Source organism: Sus scrofa, chromosome 8 (genome assembly GCF_000003025.6).
Source record: "Sus scrofa isolate TJ Tabasco breed Duroc chromosome 8, Sscrofa11.1, whole genome shotgun sequence".
Classification (NCBI taxonomy): domain Eukaryota; kingdom Metazoa; phylum Chordata; class Mammalia; order Artiodactyla; family Suidae; genus Sus; species Sus scrofa.
This window is the reverse complement of record NC_010450.4, coordinates 27,859,447-27,883,911: the sequence shown is the minus strand read 5'-3', so window position 1 is coordinate 27,883,911 and position 24,465 is coordinate 27,859,447. Positions and strand designations below refer to the sequence as shown.

Below are 24,465 nucleotides of genomic sequence, written 5' to 3'. Positions count from 1 at the left end.
ATATTTCTTGAAGGAGTGAACTAACATTTTAATGTTTTATCCCTTCACAGGCACCCAGTAAACATGAAGAATGAGAATAAATAAGAACATGGCTAAAAATGAGTTTGAATTCTGTTAGAATACTAATCACTTAAACTTTTTTTGATTTTTCAGTTTCTTAAAGCCATCTGGACATTCTTCTAATTTAAAAAAAAAGAATCTATTTTTAAGACAAAAAAATAAAAATTTCTGGTGGGTGTTTTTGATAACTTTGTTGCAGACTGTGGCATATATATATATATATTTTTTTTTTTGGCAAAATAATCCAATAATCCTGAAACTCTGCCAGTCTCTTATTGATGATTATATAACCACTGCTTAGGAAACATGGCGTCTCTTTTAAACATGTTTAACCTAACAAGGCAATTTTTATATTCTGGTCAGAGCGATGTATATGTTAATAATTTTGGTTCCAGATATGTAAGCAAAGTCATAAGCAATGTGGAAAGTTAACGGTTAAAAAAAAAAAAAAAAGATTTCTCAATGAGATGATTTTTCACAGAAAAGATTTTCCAATAGCCTGGAAGGCATATTTTTCAGCTGCTGTTTAATTTGTGAGTGAAATGAATATGCAAACTGAACATACTGCTTAATTGGCCTTTACAAGGGAGATCGATAATGCAGAAACGCTAATTGTTTCAGCTTTACAGCCGAGTCTGAAAAAGAGAAACAAGAGTGGATTGAAGCTGTGCAGCAATCAATAGCAGAGACTCTCTCTGATTATGAAGTCGCTGAGAAGATTTGGTTCAATGAGTCCAACAGGAGCTGTGCAGATTGTAAAGCCCCGGATCCTGACTGGGCATCCATCAATCTCTGCGTAGTCATCTGTAAGAAGTGCGCAGGTAATTAAGGATAAGTTATGCTCATCACTGTTTGGTGGCATATTGGCACTGAATGCTCTTTATTGTCACATATAATGTGTCCCAGCTAATGGCTGTGAAAAATAAAAAAGAGAAAGCTTATTACTTTTAAATCTCATTTAGAAATATCATTCTAAACTTCTCTTATGCATGACTTAGATAGAAAAAATTGATTTTTAAGCATGTAATCATTTTGGGGGGCTTACCAGTCCATGTATAGATTTTAAAAAGGCAAGGTTGAAATTTTTAGATTTTAGGGGAGTGCATTTCAGAATGCACCCTGAACATGCTAGCTCTTTATATGATTTGTCCCTCTTTCCCCATCATATTTAGTAAGACCTTCTTCTCACATCAAGGCTTCTCTGTGCTCTAGTCTTGGTACACCGGATCTAGTATCACTTGTAAGGAGAATTTTTATATAGAAACATTTTCCAGGTGTAGTTGTGAAAGTAACCAGTACTATGACTGGTTTTCTTATTATGTACTATTGCACAGTTCATTGTATTTAGGGGTAAGACTGTTGCAGAAACTTGGTCTCTGTTCACTGGTGTCAAATAGAAATGTGGAAACAGGGGTTCCCATCGTGGCTCAGTGGTAATGAACCCAACTAGAATCCATGAGGATGCAGGTTTGATCCCTGGCCTTGCTCAGTGGGTTAAGCATCCCACGTTGCTATGGCTATGGTGTAGGCCAGCAGCTGTAGCTCCAGCTGGACATGTAGGCTGGGAACTTCTATATGTCATGGGTGTGGTCCTAAAAAGCAAAAGAAAAAAGAAAAAGGAAAAAAAGAAAAGAAAAGGAAAAAAAAAAGAAAAGAAATCCAGAAACAGAGTTTTAGGCAAAGGAGAATAAAACAGCTTCTATTGCTTAACCAGGCAGAAGAGGCCACAGCAGGCTAATGGCTTAAAGAATGTGCCCTTTTGGGGGAGGATAGGAGGCATTCTTACAGTTTTTGAGGTGGAAAATTGGACCACAGATAAGGATCAGGGTAGATAATGATTCTTTGCATTCTTCAAAGCTGGTGTCAGGCAGTCCCAGGATAGTTTCTCATGGTCTTTGAGATTATCATACTGCTACCTTCTTTCTAGAATGAAGACTGCTTCATCAGGTAGTTAGCATCTGCCATTTGTTGTGGATTTGAGTTCTGCAGAAGAACTCAAAGATATTGTAATGTGTATGCCTTGAGGAGGAACCAGGACCCTGCCCCAGGTTGCACTATTGTTTCTTTAATGATTTTAATTTTTTTCATTATAGTTGGTTTATTGTGTTCTGTCAATTTCTATTGTACAGCAGTGACCCAGTTCCCTCCGCACACAAATATTCTTTTTCTCACATTATCCTCCATCACGTTCCATCATAAATTACTAGATATAGTTCCCTGTCCTATACAGCAGAATATTATTTCTTGACTGTTCCTCTCTGAACAAATTCCCCTCTGATTTGACCTTTAGCCTGGGAACTTCCTTATGCTGCAGGTGTGGCCCTAAAAAGAATATATATATATACATATATATATTGTGGAATACTACTCAGCCATTAAAAAGAACAAAATAATGCCATTTGCAGCAACATGGATGGGACTAGAGAGTCTCATACTGAGTGAAATAAGTCAGAAAGAGAAAGACAAATACCATATGATGTTGCTTATATCTGGAATCAATTTATAGCACAAATGAACCTTTCCACAGAAAAGAAAATCATGGACTTGGAGAATAGACTTGTGGTTGTCAAGGGGGAGGGGAAGGGAGTGAGGTGGTTGGGGGTTTGGGGTTAATAGATTCAAACTATTGCCTTTGGAGTGGATTAGCAATGAGATCCTGCTGTGTAGTGCTGGGAACTATGTCTAGTCACTTACAATGGAGCATGATAATGTAAGAAAATAGAATGTGTACATGTAGGTGTAACTGGGTCACCATGCTGTATAGTAGAAAAAAATTGTATTGGGGAAATAACTATAAAAATAATAATAATTAAGATTTAAAAAAGAATATATAGATTGGAGAAAAAATTTCAGGAAATTCCAAAGAGCAAAATTTGAATTTGCATTTACCAACAACTATGACATAGCATTTACATTGTACTAGGTATTATGAGTAATTTGGAGATGATTTAAAGTATACAGAGTATATGCCTAGGCTATATGCAGATACTTTAGCCATTTTGTACAACAGACCCAAGCATCCTTGGATTTTGGTATTTGTGGGGGTCCCAGTACCTGTCCTCTGTGATATGGAGGGACAGTTGTATTTGGCTGTGGTTTATTTGGTTCAGCATATAAGCTTGCATAGTTCTGTCCAGTTAACACCAGTTTTCTGAAATCTTACCATTACCTTCTATGCATCATTCTCATTCCTTTTTCATTTCATAGGACAAGATCCTTTCAAAATAGTAGTCTGCACTACTTTGGTTTTCTTCATTTCTTTAACTTCCTAGTGTTTCTTCAGCATCTTGTAATCAGCCTTCATTTCTCTCTACTCCAGTGAAAATATTTGCACCCCATTTACCAGGGTATTTTACCTCCCAGTCTCTGTGTGGTCAGTCCTTATCTTTACTGCTTTCTCTGCAGTATTTGACACTATGGACCAATCTCTCTCAGTGACTCCCCATCCTCCTCGACTTTTGGGAGACCCTTTTCTCTCAGTGTGCTCTTACTACTCTGATCATCCTTTCTCAGGTTACTCTTCCTTTGCCTTCTTCTAAAATATGTGTGTTACATCCTGAGCTGTCTTTCATTCTGATGTTCCTGAGTGATGTTATTTAACACTTGGCTTCAACACTCATTTTTAAGCAGGTGATTCCCATTCTATTGGAAACCATACTCTTATATCTCCTGCTAGAATCTCTGATTGGATTTGCCCAAGATACCTCAAAAATAACATGGTAAAATGGATTTCTCATGGATGCTTGCTCATGACAAAAAACTGCATATTCTCCTATATTCCAAGTCTTGGTCAAAAGCAATACCATCACCCTGTACTCAAGCCTAAAACCTATCCCCCAAGTCCCATCAGTTTTTCTCCTAAGTATCTCTAAATCCGTTCTCCACTTTTATTTCTTTTCCTGCTGCCTCAATTCAGATTTTTTTGCCTAGGCTACTCTAGCATCCTTTCTCCCTACATGCCCTTGAGCTTGACTTCTTTTAGTATTGCCTTTCTGTTGTTTCTGTAAGTGCAAACCTAGGCAGATTCCTGCCATGGGAATTCTGGGACTCTGTGCTCTGAGTAATTTCCATTTCAAAGAAAGGAGGAAAAGAACCTACCTAATGTAGACAGAGGAATGAGCTCTCTCCTGCTCATCAGACAAAAGGTCCTTGAGATCAAGGATGGTGTCTTATATAACTTTGTTCCTTCTCAGCTTTGAGAGAAAGGGTCTGTCACATGCCTGGGTGCCCAGCAGTGGCTGAATTATGATTTATACAGCAGAATTAAATTCATGGTAATAGAATGCTGGGCTGTTATTCTCTTCCAGGCGTAATACTAGAATAAAAAATCCACTTTAGATTTTTAAGTATGCATTTTTTAGAGTTGTAGTCAGTTTTTTTTTTTTAAGAGGAGGATATGTATTTGCATATATGTAATTTGTACAAATCCATTATTAAAAGTTTTTGATGACCTACAATTTCCAGTTAACTACCAGACAATGAAAAAATTGTATATGTGTGTATATACACAAACATACATGCACATACACACTATTAAAAGTGTAGTTTTATACTGGTATAGCGTGGTGATGGTGATATCTGTTATCTTCCTTGGGGTTGGTTATGATTTCTGTGTAATTAACCACCACTACTCTAGGGTGGAAAGTAGGTCCTGGTTTGTTTCCAGTTGAAGAGATGTATTAATCTACACACACATGTACACATACATATACACACACTTTTTAAAGGTAAAATGCATTTATATACAAATTGAAAGAGAAATGCAATTGTTTTTTGACTTTAGGGCAACATAGATCTTTAGGACCAAAAGATTCCAAGGTTAGAAGTCTAAAAATGGATGCCAGCATTTGGAGCAATGAACTCATTGAGGTGAGTCTGACTGTATCGTGGTGGTCAGCAGAGGTCTGGGAGGAGGTGTGCAGTTGTGGGGGTGGGGGGGTTCCTTTAGGAGCTCTCTGACCAGGTTCTCATCACATTGCAGAAATGGCTTAGAGCCTGTTTGATAGCAGTCACTTTCCACTTTACTTTTCAGGATGCTTCCTAAATCAGAGAGTTATTTTAGAAATAAAATTTTAAAAAATACAGTGAGCTTTAATAATAACTACTTTTAAAGGCTTGGCAGCTCTTTTTAAAGCCAGGATTTTCTTTCTTTTGAACCCAGCATGGATAAAATATCAGAGAAGTGCATGAAAACATTGGGCAAAATTGACAATTCTTTATCTCGGCCATGCTGTCATTAACTGCCATCATGTCTAACTTGCTGTCTCCAAATCCATTCTCTGCTCGGTACCACAATCCACCACATTAGCCCACCTACTCAGCCATTTTAAATGAATGTGTCTCCATGTGCGCTAGCTTCAAAAAGTAATAATGCCTTTGCTGCAATTTGTGTTGCTAGCAATTTCTTTTCCAGCTAATCTTTTACTGTCATTAAGTGCAGCTTGACTGTATTTAAAATAAAAATAGTATCTGCTTTCACATGCCATCTTTCTGAAAAAGTCAAGTTGGTCTTGTGTTTTTGCATGAATTTATCATGGGAGGCAGTTTTCTGCAGATTCAAATGTATTTATAAACTGATATGTTTAAATTTTTTTGGTAATTCAGCTTTTTATTGTCATTGGAAACAAAAGAGCAAATGACTTTTGGGCTGGTAATCTTCAAAAAGAGGAAGAATTACACGTGGACTCTCCAGTAGAAAAGAGAAAAAACTTTATCACTCAGAAGTACAAAGAGGGAAGATTCAGGAAAACCCTCTTGGCATCTCTCACCAAGGAAGAGTTAAATAAGGTAACCAATGAAATGTAGCAGGAGACATGGATGTTAAGGTCTTTTTAAATGTGGGCCAAGGATTTTGAAAAAAAGCTTTTTTAAAAAACTTTGACTATGTCATAGAATGATTGTTTAATCTTATTTCCCTTTGTGAGATCGTGCTATTGGTTGTTCCTTTACTTCACTTAAAGATTCATTATCAATAGGGAATAAACATTTAATCCCTAACTGCAGTTTCCGTCTAACTTAGCTCTGCCCGCCCCATTTAAAACTTCCACAACTTTCCTCCTCTTAGGGACAGGGAAAGGGACTGAACATACCTTCAGGTAGTACATTGCTGACTTGGTGTCACTGAAATGAATTTCACTTCCTCAATTAATTTATTATTAGAAGCGGTAGTTTGCTTAGTGCCACTGATTTGAAGTGTCGTTTGCCTTTGGCTGAGTGATCCCAGATTTTTTGTGACCATTTTATGTGACCCATTCAGTCTCTGCCCTTTTGTCAAAGAATTTGTTAAGCATCCTTCTCACCTATCCTTTACTTTTAAAATCACTGCTTCAATTTCTTATGTGTCAGGGGGCTCTTCTATGTACAGATATTTAAGACATGTACTGTTAGTATTATTTTATACCATTATTTTTATGCTTAGAGTATATATTCTTTAAGGGTTCTCAGTTCTTTAGTTTGCTCTTAATATCAATCCTTGCTGGATAAGGATCCCTGGATAAGTAATATTATGCTGAACATTTTGGAAAATAAAGACATTTTCCATACTTTTCTAGACCCGATAGGATTTGTACAATTGTTTTATGTTTCTCTTCTTTTGGTTTAGTTCCCATAACTAAACATTTTTTCCTTTTTGTACATCATTGTGTTTTTTGTTTGTTTGTTTTTTGCCTTTTTTATTTTTTATTTTAGTGCCACATCTGTGGTATATGGAGGTTCCCAGACTAGGGGTCAGATTGGAACTGTAGCCACTGGCCTGCACCACAGCTCACAACAATATCGGATCCTTAACCCACTGAATGAGGCCAGGGATCAAACCTGCAAACCTCATGGTTACCGGTCAGATTTGTTTTTTCTGTGCCACAATGGGAACTTCACCTTCTTTGTACATCTTTGGTATTCATAAAGTGAGACTACCAATGAATTGTAAAACAATAATGCACAGTAAATGCAAAATTCAGAATGGGTACTTAAAATAGGGAAGAGTCAGGGAGATGGGGTGGAGGTGGACAACCATCTGTTTATATGGGTTATTAATAAGTCATTTAATTTTGGAGTTCCTGTTGTGGTTCACCAGGTTAAGAACCCAACTAGTGTCCATGAGGATATGGGTTCCATCTCTGGCCTCGCTCAGTAGGTTAAGGATCCGGCATTGCCACAAGCTGTGGCATGTGTCACAGATGAGGCTTGAATCCAGTGTTGCCATGTCTGTGGTGTAGGCTGGCAGCTGTAGCTATGATTTGACCCTTTAGCCTAGAAACTCCCATATGCCACAAGCGTGGCTGTAAAAAAAAAAAAAAAAAAAAAAAAAAAAAAAGCCGTTTAATTTTGTTTTGGGTGGTGTTTCCATGGATGCTAATTACATTATAAAAATAGCTGACCAATCATACCAGACATGCATGGAATAATGATAATAGGAGATCATAATCCAAGGGTTATGATTAATCTCATTCTGTGAACCAGAAGATCATAAAAAAGTATATAGATAATAAGTTGTGGATTTGGAGAAGTAATTGGTGAAGTTGGAGAACCAGAGCATATCCTTCCTCAGTAGTTTTTCTCTTTTTGATAGTGATTGGAATCTTGTCATTGGGTAAAGACTAATGTCCCCCAATGAGGTTTTGTCTGCCATACACCACTCCCAAGAGCTAAGACACTAGTCAAGTTTTACATTAGTTACTCACTATTTCACTCTACCTTACAGAAGTCTGTTCATTAGTATTTACCACCACATCGGGCTTCTTAGAGATGATACTCAACACGCGTGAACAATTTTCACAAAAAATACAATGTTATTAAATAGATATTTTTAAAAATTGAGATATAATTTACATATAACATTGTGGAAGTTTAAGGTGTTCATCTTGTTGATTTGATACATTTAGGTATTGCAATAGGGATTACCACTGTAGCTTTGGATAACACTTCTATCACTTCACGTAATTATTATTTCTTTTTTGTGGTGACAGCATTTCAGATCTGGCCTCTCAGCAATTTTAAAGTATATAATAGAGTATTGTTAACAATAATCACTATATCGGAGTTCCCGGCGCGGCTCAGTGGTTAACAAATCCGACTAGGAACCACGAGGTTGCGGGTTCGATCCCTGGCCTTGCTCAGCGGGTTGAGGAGATGGCGTTGCCGTGAGCTGTGGTGTAGGTTGCAGATGCGGCTTGGATCCCGGGTTGCTATGGCTCTGGCGTAGGCTGGCAGCTACAGCCCCGATTGGACCCCTAGCCTGGGAACCTCCATATGCCATGGGAGAGGCCCTAGAAAAGGCAAAAAAGACAAAACAAAACAAACAAACAAAAAAACCCAATAATCACTATATTGTGCATTAGGTCTGCAGAACTTAATTTAACTGCTAGTTGCAAATTTGTACCCTTAAACAATATCTGCCCAATTCTCCCACCTCCCAGCCCCTGCTAACCATCATTCTCTTCTCTGTTTCTACACATTTGGCCTTTTAGATTCCACAGACACCTGAAATCATACATTTGTCTGCCTCTGTCTGATTAATCTCACTAAGTGTAAGGCCCTCAAGATCTATCCATGTTGTCGCAAATGGTAGAATTCCCTTCTTTCTCATGGCTGAATAATATTTCATTTTGTGTATGTATACATGTGTATGTAGACACCACAACTTTATCCATTTATTCACGGAGAGACACTTAGGTTTTTTCCATATCTTGGCTATTGGGAAAAGTGCTCTAATAAACGTGAGAGTATGGATATCTTTTCAATATCTTGTTTTCATTTCCTTTGAGTACATACCCAGGACTGGGATTGTTGGATAATATGATTTGTTGTATTTTTAACTTCTTGTGGAATTTTTATGCAGTTTTCCATATTGATTGAATCTGTTTATCCTCCCACAGACCATGCACAAGGGTTTCCTTTTCTTCACATCCCTACCAGTACTTTTTATGTCTTATCTTCTTGATAATTAGCCATTCTAACAGATGTGAAGTAATAGGTTATTGTGGTTTTGGTTTGCGTTTTCCTGCTGACTATTCTTTCATTTGCCTGTTGGCCACCTGAATATCTTTGGAAGAATGTGTTTTTAGTTCCTCTGCCCAGGTTTTAATCGGAATTTTTTTTTTTTTTTTTTTTGTCTTTTTGCTATTTCTAGGGCTGCTCCCACGGCATATGGAGGTTCCCAGGCTAGGGGTCCAATCGGAGCTGCAGCCACTGGCCTACACCAGAGCCACAGCAACGCGGGATCTGAGCCACACCTGCAACCTACACCACAGCTCACGGCAACGCCATCTCCTCAACCCGCTGAGCAAGGCCAGGGATCAAACCCGCAACCTCATAGTTCCTAGTCGGATTTGTTAACCATTGCGCCATGACAGGAACTCCTCAGATTGTTTGTTTTTAATTGAGTTGTATGTGTTCTTTGTATATTTTGATTGTTAACCCCTTATGCAACACATGGTTTGAAAATATTTTCCCCTATGCTGTAGATTGCCTTTCATTTTGTTGATTGTTTTGCTATGTAGGAGCTTTTTTAGTTTGATACAGTTCCTTTTATTGATTTTTGCTTTTGTTGCTTCTGCTTTTGGTGTCATATCCAAAAAATCATTGCCAAGACTGATGTCAAGGGCTTACTGTTGATATTTTCTTCGGGAAGGTTTATGGTATTAGGTCGTATATTTAAGTCTTTAATACATTTGAAGTTAATTTTTGTGAGTGGTGTAAGATGGTGTGAAATTACATCTTTTTGCATGTAGTTACTCAGTTTCCCTTCATTTGTTGAAGAGACTATCCTTTCCCCATTGAGTGTTCTTGTTGGGTAGATGTTTACTGCACACTTACTAATCACAGAATTCATTTTTTAGGTGCTAGGAATACAATTGTAGTAGAAAGTAGATGTGATCTTCAAATAGGGGAGACTGACCAAGCAGCTGAATGCCAATGCATGTACCATAGCAAGTGCAACATACTGTGAAGGAGGAATAGGGTAGTGAGAGGGAGAATAAGAGGAAATACATATGATTAGTGAGAGCAGTCAAAGCTCTTACAGTGGAGAGAGGTTAGATGTTTTACTTTCCAACATCCTCATTTTGCAGGTGCAGAAAAACATACCCAGAGAGAAGGGATTGCCCAAGACCACCTAGCAAATTAGTACAGTCAGGTACAAGAATTCAGGTGCCTTTATTCCGATGTGAAGGAGGTTCTAGACATCAGCCAGACCATGGTAGAAAAGATGAGTACTTTTTCAGTAGTAGACCCTCTAGGCTGGAACTGTGAATGTGTCCTGGGACTTCTTGGTTGTATATTCTGCCCTGAGCTACCCCATGGGATAATCAATCAGTGATTGTCCTGAAGTTGCATTCCAGACAGCAAATTAACCAGTGATCTGTCCAGGGGCACCATGTCGGGAAGAAGGTGAATGGTGAACCTAAGGCTAAGAAGTCAGGTGAAATCAGGGTGCAAATAAGAGAGTTTAAAAGCAAATGAAAGAAATAAAATAAAAGCAAATGGGAAACCAGTAAAGTAAGAAAGATGGAAGAGGGAATGGAAAGAGATGTGAAGGCAGCTAATTATTTCAAGGCAAAAAAACTTGGATTCCCGGAGTTTCACTGTTTGTACAATGGTGATGTGTAACATGTCAATCATTTCTTATTGTGTCTTGCTTGTTATTTTTCCTCCCTACCCATCCCCTCTCCCAAAAGAAAAGATCCTTAATTTATGCTCATTTTTTAAATTCCCAAAGCATATCAGTAATTTAAAGATTCTGCAAACTCTGACTGGGCTGGAAAAAAAAAACAGACGTACATGCATACTACATTCATATGACAAAACAAAACATTTAGTGGCTTCTTGGTTATTACCTTTGAAATACTTTGAATTTTCTAAGCATCAGCCATTATCTTAGTATGTAAGCATAAAAATATCTTCCATGGTAAATATGATAAATCTGAAGATTTGGAACATCATAGCAACAAAAACAATGCACTGAGACTTAGAAATCATGGATTGTCATTTGAATTCATGCAAAGGAGCCCTTTTGTATCCGTGATTTAATTCAGGGCATAATTATTATTAGATTTCTTTGTTAAAAAGGAATACAGGCTTCATCTCATAAATGAGTTGGCACACTTTCACTCCTTTTAATAGCTGGAATTATATTTTCTTCTCTTAAGTTATATTATCTTTTCGTGAGCAGGCTCTGTGTGCTGCCGTGGTGAAACCGGATGTTCTGGAAACAATGGCTTTGCTGTTCAGTGGAGCAGATGTTATGTGTGCAACAGGTGATCCTGAGCATAGCACCCCCTATCTGCTGGCTAAGAAGGCAGGGCAGAGTCTGCAGATGGAATTTCTCTACCATAACAAATTCTCAGGTTAGTCACTATTCCCTTCATTAGCCTGGTCTCTCCTGATTTATCATAAAAGGACTGAAACACAAATCTGTCTATTTCTCAAATCAGAAAACCATCAGAAGGAAAAAATATATATAATTACCAAAAAGATGGAAGTTGATTCAGATCCATGTTTTACTTCATTTCAAGGAAAAGTTTAGGAACTAAATCTTTTATGTGTCTTTACTCCTATAAATGGACGATTAAGATAGTTCATCCCACCTAATCATTTTCACCAAAATGAAATCTGATTTTCATATATGAATAATAAACACAATTGAAGTGCTTATTTACAAATTTTGTGCAAAGTAAAATAGAGACCTCTAGATATGTGTTCTATATTTGAAGTAGTTTTTCTTCTTCAAAACTCACCTAGATATTCATAAGCAAAGGGGGAAATGGTTTAACATTTTGGATTTCAGATGTGTTATTTCTGTAATTTTTCTAGATTTCCCTCAACACGACATACATTCTGAAGGTGGATTAAGTCAAGAGTCCTCCCCATCCATGTTCCTCTGTGACTTTTTGTATCAGGCTCCAGCTGCTGCTTCTAAACTCTCTTCAGAAAAAAAACTGCTTGAAGGTATCTTTTCTGTTCCTTTTCACTTTTGCTATCTGATAAAATTTTCTTTCATTATCAAAACAATTAGGTTTAAATTTTGATTTTTTTTCCCTCTTCAGATGTTAGGTTTGATCTTGCAGTAGAGAAGTATTTTTTTGAGGATTTATAACTGCTTGCAGGCACAGATATTATTTCATTCACTGCAGCAACAATTTACCACTGGTTTGGAATGCTGAGTGAATCCTCAGCTGAATGCACTGACATCTACCTTAGGGCCAACCCATTTTGTTTCAGGATGTAAGGGTTGTTCCAAAGAAATGTGAAACTCAGCCCCTTCCCTTCGGGATGGACATCCTAACTGGGGAGATAATGCAGATAAATGTCAACATGTAGGAAGAACGGACAAGTTTTCAGTACATATTCTATCAGCCTACTAAGTGGTATCATGTAGTTCAGTTCGTTCTATTTGTGTGTGTGTGTTGTGTGTGAGTAAATTAAAGCTTAAGCATGTTTTCAAAAACATGATGGGAATTAACTTGATTTAACGACCTGTCCGAGGTTTGTGGAGAGTCATAATAGGCGTTTTCCAGCTCTCCATTCAGTCTTTTGTGTCAGGCCTGTGCTGGGCATTAGGAATACAAAAGTGAGTACGATACAGGCCTCATGCTCATGTTACATACATTTGAACCAATGTTAGAAATATAAGCAGGAAAATATAATGAGATCTGTCTTACTGGACCAAAGAGAATTTAAGAGAGATTAAGCTGCAAGGCCAATTGATGGTGGGCGTTTAGAGGCTCAGGAGCCTGGTATTAATTCCTTAGGTGGTAAAATCTAGCTATGTTACTCAATCAGAGGAACAATAGGATGAAAAATTCACTTTGGAGTGTTAATCCTGATCTTTGTGTATTTGAAGTGATTATTTCAGTTAAAAGCTTTATTTAAAAAAAAAAAAAACTATTACCCTGAGCAGAATTATACTGGGATTAATTATACTTTATTATATTTTCCTATAAACAGTAGCTGTCCTTTAGTGAGCATATACTATATGTGGGCATTGCTTTGCATATTTGATCTATGTTAATTGTAATCCTCATAAAAGCTCTGCAAGAGGAGTTCCCGACGTGGCGCAGTGGAAACGAATCCGGCTAGGAACCATGAGGTTGCGGGTTCCACCCCTGGCCTCGCTTCAGTGGGTTAAGGTCCGGCATTGCCGTGAGCTGTGGTGTAAGTTGCAGATGCAGCTGGCTGTAGCTCTGGCATAGGCTGGCTAGCTGGGAAGCTCCATATGCCATGGGTGTGGCCCTGAAAAGACAAAAGACAAAATAAATAAATAAATAAAAGCTCTGCAAGAGAGTTGATATTATGCTGATTTCACATGAACAATGGAGGAAATCAGCATGAAGCATAGTTTTACATCTGATTTGTGCTATAGTTGTTAATTGTAAAACTTTGGCCTTGGTCAGAGTGTGATGGCCTGGTGACACTAAGATGGCAGACTGTTTTTACTCTTTAAGTTTAGATGGGTTTGGTTCCTTCAGCAAATGGTTTTTAATATCTTCCTTTTCTTAATCTAACCAATAATAAAAGATGGGTTTTACTGTGTTTCTCTCATCTTCGATTGCTCCTTATCAGTATTTAACTGTTAAGTATTTGAAAGTTGAGTGATCAGAAGGGAAAGAGTGCCAGAATAATCTGTGAATTGATGATGGCGATTACTAAAATAATTGAATAATAGGGCAATTGATATTCTTGTTATTAAGTTACAAGTTTCCTAGAATGTTTCTTCTAAATTGCAGGATATCTTAAACCCACCCTTCAAACTATTCATACAAATATGAGACAAGGAATTTGAAATACAAGATTTTCTTCCTAAAGCTTCTCACTCAGTATGTCATAAGTACTCTGAAGGTGAAAAGTAAGCCTTTATTTTTTGGCAGTTCTGGTTATAATACTTACAGATTTAACAGTTTTTTGTAATATGTCCTTGAAATAGATTATTTTTCTTAGTCTTATGAGGACTGAATTGAATGTTTTAAGTTGTAACTAAATCATTCTTTTCTTTTTAACTTTTCTGCATTAACTATGGATGTTTTTGTTAAAATCTGTTTCAAAAACCAGAAACTGGTACCTTCACCATATGTACAAGTTAATTAGGGATTATTCTCTCATTTTGGAGCATTCTCTTTTAAGTAATATGAAATTGAACTTTTGCACTTTGACTATATAGCACATAGAAATGACTTCATTGGAAAATAATCTCCTGGCAAGGTATTCTTTTATGATCTTCGTTTTTTCCATCCAATTTATCAGAAGGGCTATCATTTCAAACTCAAAATAGCCCATGAATCAGTCAGCTACTCTCCATCTTCACTAATATCATCCCCAGCCATCATCACATCCTGCTTGGGCTGTAATACCTCCCCCCACCCTACTTATTTGCCAGTAGCTTCCCTCAAATCATTCTCCCAAAAGCAGTGTTAATTAAGGATTGTTAAAAACGTAACTCAGGTCTTGTATTTCCATCGTTCAAATATGTTGAATAGCTTCCCATTGCAGACTATAACCATATCCCTTATATGGACTTAAAAGAGCTTCTCATCCCTTTCCTCCTTTCATCTCACATCCTTCCTTCTTATGCAACAGGCCTGGTCACACTGGTTTCCTGTCTGTTTCTGCAGCGTGCCACATTCTTTTCTGCCTCCTCTGGACCTCTGCAGTGGCTGTTCACTCTGCAAGGAGGGCACTTCCCCTAGCCTGACTGCTTCTCATGTCTTGGGGATCACTTCTGTGCTATCTGGTTGGAGAGACCTATTTGGCTGCCTGCTAAAGCAGCACCTGCTGCCGGCTCTTCTCCATCGTATGCCATTTATTTCCACCGTAGCATACATTGCAGGGAGATGATCCCTCCTTCTTTGATTTCTCCTCCCTCTGGAGTCTAAGTTCCTTGAGGCATTAGCATTTTTAGTTTATTCAGGATTATCAAATCTCTGGTGCCTAAACCAGTGTCCACACGTAGTAATCACTTGATAAATATTTATTGAATAAATGGGCATTTCTCTAATCACATTACTACCAGTGTTAGGTGACAGCTGGCTCATTAATACATTTTTAACATTTTTTATTCAAGTATAGTTTCTATGCAATATTGCAGATGTACAGTACATTAATTCACAATTTTAAAGGTTATACTCCATTTATAGTTATTTGTTAATATTTTAGTTTTGAACTGCGTAATAAAATATGTCATTGGGAATTCCCATCATGGTGGAGCAGAAACGAATCCGACTAGGAACCATGAGGTTGCGGGTTCAGTCCCTGGCCTCGCTCAGTGGATTAAGGATCCAGCATGGTGGTGAGCTGTTGTGTAGGTCACAGATGCAGCTTGGATCCCACATTGCTGTGGCTGTGACTGGCAGCTGCAGCTCGGATTTGACCCTAGCCTGGGAACCTCCATATTCCATGGGTGTGGTCCTAAAGAGACAAAAGACAAAAGTAAATAAATAAAATATGTAATTGTGGACACAAAACACATTTTGTTCAGAAAGAGCCTCCTTAAAAATGAAGAAGAAAAAGTTGAGCTACCAAGAAATGTAAAGTGTTGGTGGTTCTTTTTTTTTTTTTTTTTTTTCTTCTTCTTTTCTGTCAGGATTCTGCAGTGGTTGGTACTCCTATTGAGCACCAGCTTTATGGAAAAATTGAATTATTTCGAAGGATTTAGAGATTAAAGTGTGGCTGTCACCTTTGCCTCTGAACAGCAAGCATCTGGACTACATCACTCCATCCACGCTTGTCAGGATGGCCATAGAGCAGAATGATTAAAAACAAAGAAAAAAGTCAGGAATAAAATGCATGCAGGTCCTTCAGAGAGTTACAGAGGCTTCAAACTGTCAGTTCAGGTTTTCAGGATTTGAAGATCTTCTAGCCTCTGGTTATGAAGACTGATCTGTATTTTTCTTTTTCTTCCCAATTTAGTGTTCATGAAAGGAAAGATTGATAGCTCTTGTTAAACCTAAGTGTAGAGCTGAATAATAGCATCCTGATTTTGTTTTCTGTTTTCGCCCCTCAACTGTATTTTTCCCCCTTGGTATCTTACCTTGATTTGTTGACACAGTGTTTGATGTTTAAAAAGAAAGTGGTTGATACGGTTTACTAGAAACTATATTTTCTGTTTATATTTAATTTTATAGATTAGCACTGTGGAATTTTGAAGAACTTTTGTTCTATAAATGCCTTGCTTCTATAGTTTAAAAATGTTTCTCTAAGGCTGAAACACATTTGTTTTAAATGAAAAGCATTCCTATTGTGTATTCCTTTCTCCTGTGATGCCGAATACCCTCAGTCTAGGAAATTCTTCATCAAGAAACCACTTCATGGTTTCAAAAAATAGTAGTTTCACCTTAACTATCTCACATTCATTGTACACATATGTATATGAAGGTATGACCTGTGCTATACCCTGATACATTTTAAAAATGGACATACACGCCCCAAGCATCTACCAGGCACAGGGTAGAAATTTATGAAGGAAACAGGAGGACTCGTTGGCTGCCTGGGTCTTACCCCCAGCTCTGGTGCTAATACTTGGGTGATGTTGGGAAAGTCAGTAAACCATTTTGTGCCTAAGGACAGGATATAAGGATCAGGCCATGTAATAATAGGACTGACCTACTGGAGTTGTTCTGAGGATTCAGTGAGTTTATGTAAGACACATGTAGAAGACTGCATGACACATGCTTGTGATGGTAAAGGGATGAGGAGGAGGAAGAATAGCAGAGGGGCTGTCCTGATTCAAACTGCTTCTGGTTTCCAGGTAGCCTTTAAGTTTAGGTGTAACCTATAGCTGACAACCAAGGTACCCAACTACATGAGAGTATCCATCTCGCTTCCTAGGACTGTTTCAGAAGGTCATGTCTGGAGTTCGGTCCCTGTGCTTGAGTCAGTCCCAGTACTGTTTTTCTCCCCGAATCTAAATGTCAAGATGGTGGAAAGAATGAACAATCCCTCTAGTCATTCCAGCCACCATACACACAACCTCACATCTGTTAAGCAGCTTGTGTCCTAGGAGTTGCCCGATTCTGTGGCCCCAGTTTCATTTCTGGTGGACATCTTCTGGCAACTGATTCAACAGTAAGATTTCTTCTGTGGCAGAGAGGATGCCCTGTCTGAATTAGCCTAAGATGAACAATACCATCCAATAGAATTCTGTTAAAGCTTTTTTTTTGTTTGTTTTCCAAGTCACTAGAAGTGTCAAGATTGCCTATCACGGCTTTGTTATTATAAGTCCTCCAAGGTAATATTTGTGCATGCCTTGCCTTACCTCTGGCCTGTTTTCACATATACATATGAAGCTAATCAATGGTTATGGTGATGATGCTACAGGATTAAATCCCCTGAAACCCATCTTTCTCACTGACAATGAGTTTGTCCTCACCTTTTAAAAGAGATCTGTCATTTGTTTCTCATTAGAATGAACATAATTTGACTCTGCATTTACATTTATTTTATGCATCATGCACTTGGCATTTTTTGTTTGAGACCTTCCAACAGCTCCCACTTGTCTACTGAGAAAGGTACAAACTCCTGAACACCTGTCATGAAGACTCCTGGGGCCTGGCATCTGATGTGAGCCTGCGGTCTCTTTCTTTGGCCACATAAATTTTTTGGCAGATTCCCCTTTCTGTGACTTTCCTCAGAAAGTTCTTTCTCAGAGTTATGGAATGCTCAGAGCACAGAATGCATGTTTTTGCTACTTTAGAAACATGCCTTTTCAGTCCTAAGTGATTATTTCAAAAGCTGTGTTTTTGTGTGAAGGTTTTTCTCACCACTTCAGTTGGAGGCTAGATTCCCTCCAACAACAGGTCTAACCTCTAAAGGGTCCACCTGATGATGGTGACCAGGGCGACAGAACTCTCAGGAGAGCGGGCAGTGACCGCCTTATTTTGATGACCAACTGGTATTTTCAGCTCTAATTTTATTAGACCTCTTTCTATATTTAATGTTGGTAATCATCCCTTTCTAAAATGTGCTACCCCTTTTCTGTTTTATGCACTGTCTTTTCTCACTCGTTTCATTGCTTTTGCGGATGCTTCTATCTCCATTGTTCCTTACAATTTTAAATTCCTTATGATTTCGTGCTTGGTTACTGCTTATTTTCAACTACTACCTGTATTCAAAAGACCTTCTGGTTATTGAGACTATTTCTTGCCCTCAAGAAGCAAATCCATAAGTTGATCTGCCTTATAGCTATTCCTACTTGGATTTCCAGGAGATGTCTCTCATTCATTGTGTCTCACGGGAAACTCAGATTATATGCACTAGCACTATTACATGCACTTTTTTTTTTTTTGGTCTTTTTTTGTCTTTTGTGGGCCCACACCTGTGGCATATGACCCAGGCTAGGGGTCATATTGGAGCTACAGCGGCTGGGCTATACCACAGCCACATCAGTGCGGGATCCAGGCCACGTCTGTGACTTACACTACAGCTCACGGCAACGCCGGATCCTTAACCCCCTGAGCAAGGCCAGGGATCAAGCCCACATCCTCATGGATGCTAGTCCGGTTCATTAACCACTGGGCCACAAAAGCAACTCCTCTACTTTATTATTATTATTATTATTTGAAATAAAAGTAGTCATTACTGCTCACCTTGGAATCAAAGCTGAAAATGATGTAACCATTACTGTTATCCACCACCCCCATCATCTCCTGTCTGTCTCCCTCTTGTCCCCCAATCCTCCCACGTTATTCTTACTTCCACTGCCCTGCTTTGTGGTCTCCATCTTTCACTTAGACTTCTTTTGACAGTGTCCTGACTGGTTTTCTGCCTCTGGCTTCACCTTCTCAAATCCAATTTCTCACAAGAAACAGAGGCTGTGAGCTTTAAATCTGATCATATTCTTCTTCTACCAAAACCATCTCAGTGGCTCACCATGAACCATAAAATCAAAGCTCAGCCAACTTTTTCAAAAAGGACCAGAAATATTTTGGGCTTTGTGGGCCAGATGGTCTCTTGCAAGTCGTCTCTGCCCTTGTAGCAGGAAAGCAGACCCTGACTAAGTATAAATGAAAAGTGTGGCCCTGTTTCAGTAAAACTTTATTGACAAAAACAAGTGTTGATCGGGATTTAGCCTGCTGCCCATACTGTTTTGAACTTTTACAAGATGGATTTTAAGTCCACTCAACAGGGCATTAAGGGCACTGTGGAATCTACCACGCCTACCTAACATCACCCACACTATTATTATTATATTATTTTTCTTTTTTGGCTGCACTCATGGCATATGGAAGTTCCTGGGCCAGAGACCGAATCCAAGCTTCAGCTGTGACCTATGCCACAGCTATGGAAACTCCAAATCCTTAACCTACTGTGATAGACTGGAGATTGAACCCACATCTCAGGAGTGACAACGTCAGATCCTTAACAGCTATGCCACAGCGGGAACTCCCATGCTCTTATTTTTTACCCCTACCTTTTTCCCTCCTTAGACTCTGTACAAACATCAGTCTTTGCCCTTTTACAGTTGTTTTTACAGCAGTCTCTTTATGGATCTGCCAGTTTCTCTGGTCATCAATGTCATAGTTATTTTTGTCTTGGACATCCCTGGCTACAAGTCTGTAAATTTTTTGAGAGCAGAAAGTGTGACTTTTTATCCCATGCAGTAATAGCATGCTTTTTACATACAATAGGAAATTGATACATTTATTTACTTGAATACAGTCATTAGTTAAAACCACTTTTTTTTTTTGACTTGTCTTTTTAGGGCCGAACCCGCAGCATATGGAGATTCCCAGGCTAAGGGTTGAACTGGAGCTACTGCTGTTGGCCTACACCACAGCTACAGCAACATGCCATCCCAACCGCGTCTGTGACCTACACCACAGCTCACGGCAACCCCGGATCCTTAACCCACTGCGTGACGCCAAGGATCGAACCTGCCTTCTCATGGATACTAGTCGGGTTCATTAACCGCTGAGCCACAACGGGAACTCCTAAAACCACGTATTTTTAAAATTAGGTTTACAGTATAGCTCAATTTATTATTTGTTTTATTTTAAATTCCTAGAGACGAATAAAAAGTGGTGTGTTTTGGAAGGAGGCTTCTTGAGTTACTATGAAAGTGATAAGTCTACCACCCCTAATGGCACCATTAATATCAATGATGTTATCTGCCTGGCTGTAAACAAAGAAGACTTCTGCATAAATACTGGGTAGGTCTCTCACTAAACGGTAGGAGTTGAAAGTACTTTCTGATTTTTATCATAGCAGGTAAAGAGTGAGGTATTATCATTTCAGTTCCTCAGTTGCTTCTTGTAGAAGAGTTTAATGATTTCTTGAAGTCTACTTATTTTGCAACTTGTGAAAATTCCTTAGGGAATCCACTAAGAAGTAGGAAAATTAAAATATTGTACTAAATAATATGAAAGGCTGACGTGTTTATATCTAATTTTAATTAAATTTATATCATTCCATTCTTGAACATGTAATCTCTTAATTTTTATGATTTACTCATTGTTTAAAATAGTGGCTAATGGCAAAATTTGTGTTTTCATTAAATGTATCATGGTTAAAATAGATTACAAAGAAAAATATTCAGTGGTTTCTTCATAATAAGATAAACTGTTAAACTTATGTAACAGCATGTTGAAATGTTAAAATCCTTAAAGATCTATTTTGGCATTTTTAGGGTTAAAAAAACTCAAAAAAGTACTAACTAAAATGATAAGCATTATTTATTTAATATATTTGACTAACAAAATGGTTTAATAGGATTTCTGTGAAGACTTTTGGAAATCGACCATCTAAGATCTTTGATGTCAGTTTCTTATTACATTTTGTAATGTAATTAATGAAAAAGTATAAATACTAAAACCTACAAAAATCAATTTTATAGAAGCATAGTATTTTAATAAAACTTTTATATGAGATATTTACAAAGCTATGTTATTTACATAAAATTAATGAAATACCACTTTATTACATAATGACCAATATATACCAATTGACATGACTACTGTTTTCTGGTAAGTCTAATTTGATTTTTTTGTATGAACAAAACTTGTTATTACTTGGCTTGTTTTTGTTTTAATCTTTTTTAATAATGATTTTTTATTTTTTCTGTTATAGATGGTTTACAGTGTTCCGTCTTATTTTAATCTTAATAGAGCTTTTATTCTATATGAATAATCAGATTAATGTTGTTCACTGTGGAATGTTAACATGAGTACATCCTATATGTATTAATTTGCTTAAATGATTTACATATTGGTATATGTCAGCATATAATCATATTCAAAAAATCAGACATTCTTGATGGAATGTCACTTATATAAGTAATTGTGCAAGGGAAAGCATCTACAATGAGATGTGGTTTAGAAAAAAAAGTGCTACAGCAAGATTCTTAATCGCCTTCAATAGCATATTATAGAATTTTCCGTCAAGTAATGTTGCCACTGAGGCATCCTACAGATTTATATTTTAGGAAGAGAGCTAACTGAAATGATACAGAAGGAACTGAGGAAGAGAGACTATAATTACTGGGAGTTTAGCTTGAGAAAGAGATAATTTAAAAGAAAAACTGTGGGTGGAGAATCTCTTAAGACTGAACTGATAACATTAAATATCTAACTGAATGGGTACAGTGCTGATGTCAAGGGGAAGAATAAATTAGACTCCAAGATTTTGATCTTGTTGATGAGGTAGATGGTGATGCTGCCAAATTAGAACATGAAGGAGATATATTAGATTTGGGGTGAGGAGGGGAGAGGAAGGAAGATGACTTTGATATACGGTATTTTGAGTTATTTAGGTAATGGCAACGAACACATTTAGCATGATCCAAAAAATAGTTGGAGCTGTGGGTGAGGAACTGAGGGGAAAATTCAAGACATGGATGGATGTCACCCTAATTTTATCTGTATTAAGGAGTTGAAATTTGGGGGTGAGATGAGATGACCAAAGGAAAATGTGTGAAGTAAGACAAGAAGAGGGCTAAGTAGAGAACCATCTAGACAATCTTTTCTTTGAACAGTGGGTCAGAATAACCAAGAAGGAGTGGCCTGGAAGGGAAGAGGAGACAAAAGAGAGCCCTTGGCCACATCAGGGCATCAGCAAGTTCATACTGTAGAGTCATTAGTCAGAAGAGTGTTCCTTTTGTCTGATCCACTCTATGCCATTTAACTCGTTTGAATAAAATATGAACTATCAACAGAGAAATATGGTAGGTAGGTGGTAGATAGACTTCACAGCATTACTGAGTTTTCAAAAGGACTTTAATTAAAAGCTTGATCTTCTTGTTATTGTTTTTCATAAAATCTAAACATAACCACTGGTATCTATTTATTCTTGTGTGCCATAGGCCCATCTTTACCTTTGAGATCTATTTACCTTCAGAACGTGCATTTTTATTTGGAGCTGAAACATCCCAAGCTCAGAGAAAATGGACAGAAGCAATAGCCAAGGTATTTAAATATTGTTTTATTACCTAAATCCAGAGAGGATTCTTCACCATGAAAATTTTATGTAAGATTCTTGGAAGACTGTTTATATGTCATTAGGTTTTCGTAGGTTGTAGTCAGAAGAGGCTAAGAGGTACCTTCCTAGTGCCTTAGGTAGAGAAGAAATTAATGTAGGACCTTGGAGAAGTTATTCTTCGAATCAAGGCCATGATTTGATGATTGAGATCTTTTCAATACTGTAAAGTCATTTTCGAGTGTGCCCTTTTATAGGTAGAGATCTTATTCATTGTATACACGCAGAGGGAAAGAACAAGTTCAGTGAAAGATGCAAATGAAGACAAACATTGAAGGGCGACATTTTGAAAAATGCCACAAATCAGCAAAGAGAATGTCTTCCTGTTTTAATTCCATATGTATCAAAAATTATTTAATATACTGCTATTTGAAATTGCATTATAGCACTTCAGTTTTTAAGACTGATAACAAGTTTAAATAATTGTTTTAAAATCTGGGTTATTTCTTCATCTTCAAAATAGAAAGATAAATTTTGCCACCTTCCCTCAAATTGGTAACTATGTAAGGGATTTCCTATTTTCACTGTCTTTATTACTTTTTTTTTGTATTTGTTTTAACAGCATTTTGTTCCCTTTGTTGCTGAAAACTTAACAGAAGCTGACTATGATTTGATTGGTCAACTCTACTACAAAGACTGCCATGCCCTGGATCAGTGGAGAAAAGGCTGGTTTGCTATGGACAAATCTAGTTTGCGTTTTTGCCTTCAAATGCAAGAAGGTCAGGAGGATAGAATGAACTTAAGAAGACTGCAAGAACTAAGTAAGTTCCCCCCCCCCCATCTTATATTCTGGACACAATTCTTTATTGCATATGGAAATAGTAGATTTTGCATAAAATCATGATGGCTCACTTCCAAACATATAACTCAGTAGTCTTTAAAGATATTGAGTGCAATATTAAAAAAAAAAAAATGTTCACACTTTTCTTATTTCCCTCCAGCAATTAGCACAATGGTTCAAAATGGAGAAAAACTGGATGTCTTGCTCTTGGTAGAAAAAGGGAGGTAAGCGCATTTTTGTTTCATATTCTTTATCTCAAAAACTCTTAAGGACCTGGAAACTCTGGTTATTCTCTTGGAGGAGAACTATTATAGAACCTGTTGGAGATTTTCTGAATCGGTGTGTGTGTGTGTGTGTGTGTGTGTGTGTGTGTGTGTGTGTGTGTATTGTCTGTAGTAGAAAGAGTACTCCAATGAAGCTTGCCTATTTTTATATTTGTATGAGGAACTTAGTGTGAGCAATTGTTGTAGTTTTCTACAGACCTAGATCCCTTTTTGACATTCACATGTCAGTATTTGAAACCACTTTGGTGGTTGTAAATATATTTTAAGTGCAGGTATATGATGGCTGTAAATAATATCCTGACATCTGTGCATGTGAATCATGTATAGCTAAAACCTGATTCTTGAATTTATTCAGTTTTCAATAAATAGTAAGCATCTACTATACATCAGGGACTGTTACAGGCATTGGGGATACAGTGATAAATAAAACAGATATGGTCTCTGCCTTCATAAAGCATTTGTACTAATGGGGGAAGCAGAATAGAAGACCAAAAAAATTTCATACTATTATGTCCCTCATTTTTAAATGCTTTAAGAAAACTAGGGTAAAGAGAGTGTGCCTGATGGAGCAATTTTCTGTTTTAGATAGGGTGATAGGAAAAGGTATCTTTGATCAGAGATGTGTATAAAGTGAAGAAACAAACCATGCAGCAGTCTGAATAGAAGGTACCAGGCACAAGGTCAAGGATATTTTGAAGATCAGAAGAGAGTGCTGAGCTGGACATGTTTGAGGTCTTCAAGGAAGCTACTGTGGCTGGGAAGTTTGAATGAACGAGAGTGGGCAGAAATGATGGCAGAGATATCCCTGGAACAGATCATATAGGGCCTGACATGCCAGGATATGTGAACTTTATTCTAAGCATGATGGGAAGCAACTTGATTTGA

The 24,465-nt window shown here is 37.6% G+C and overlaps 1 protein-coding gene across 11 annotated transcripts in view; it reads left to right on the top strand.

The window, feature by feature from the left end:
* The window catches only part of ARAP2 (ArfGAP with RhoGAP domain, ankyrin repeat and PH domain 2), a 189,152-nt gene that overhangs the window by 76,653 nt on the left and 88,034 nt on the right, over positions 1-24,465 (top strand). For all 11 annotated transcript variants that reach the window (XM_003128906.4, XM_013978574.2, XM_021101087.1 and 8 more), the window contains 9 exons: positions 682-881; positions 4,844-4,929; positions 5,665-5,847; positions 11,228-11,402; positions 11,869-12,003; positions 20,051-20,195; positions 22,343-22,445; positions 23,078-23,276; positions 23,457-23,520. In XM_003128906.4, the coding sequence (XP_003128954.1) occupies positions 682-881; positions 4,844-4,929; positions 5,665-5,847; positions 11,228-11,402; positions 11,869-12,003; positions 20,051-20,195; positions 22,343-22,445; positions 23,078-23,276; positions 23,457-23,520 (1,290 nt within the window). The remainder of the gene's footprint in view (positions 1-681; positions 882-4,843; positions 4,930-5,664; positions 5,848-11,227; positions 11,403-11,868; positions 12,004-20,050; positions 20,196-22,342; positions 22,446-23,077; positions 23,277-23,456; positions 23,521-24,465) is intronic.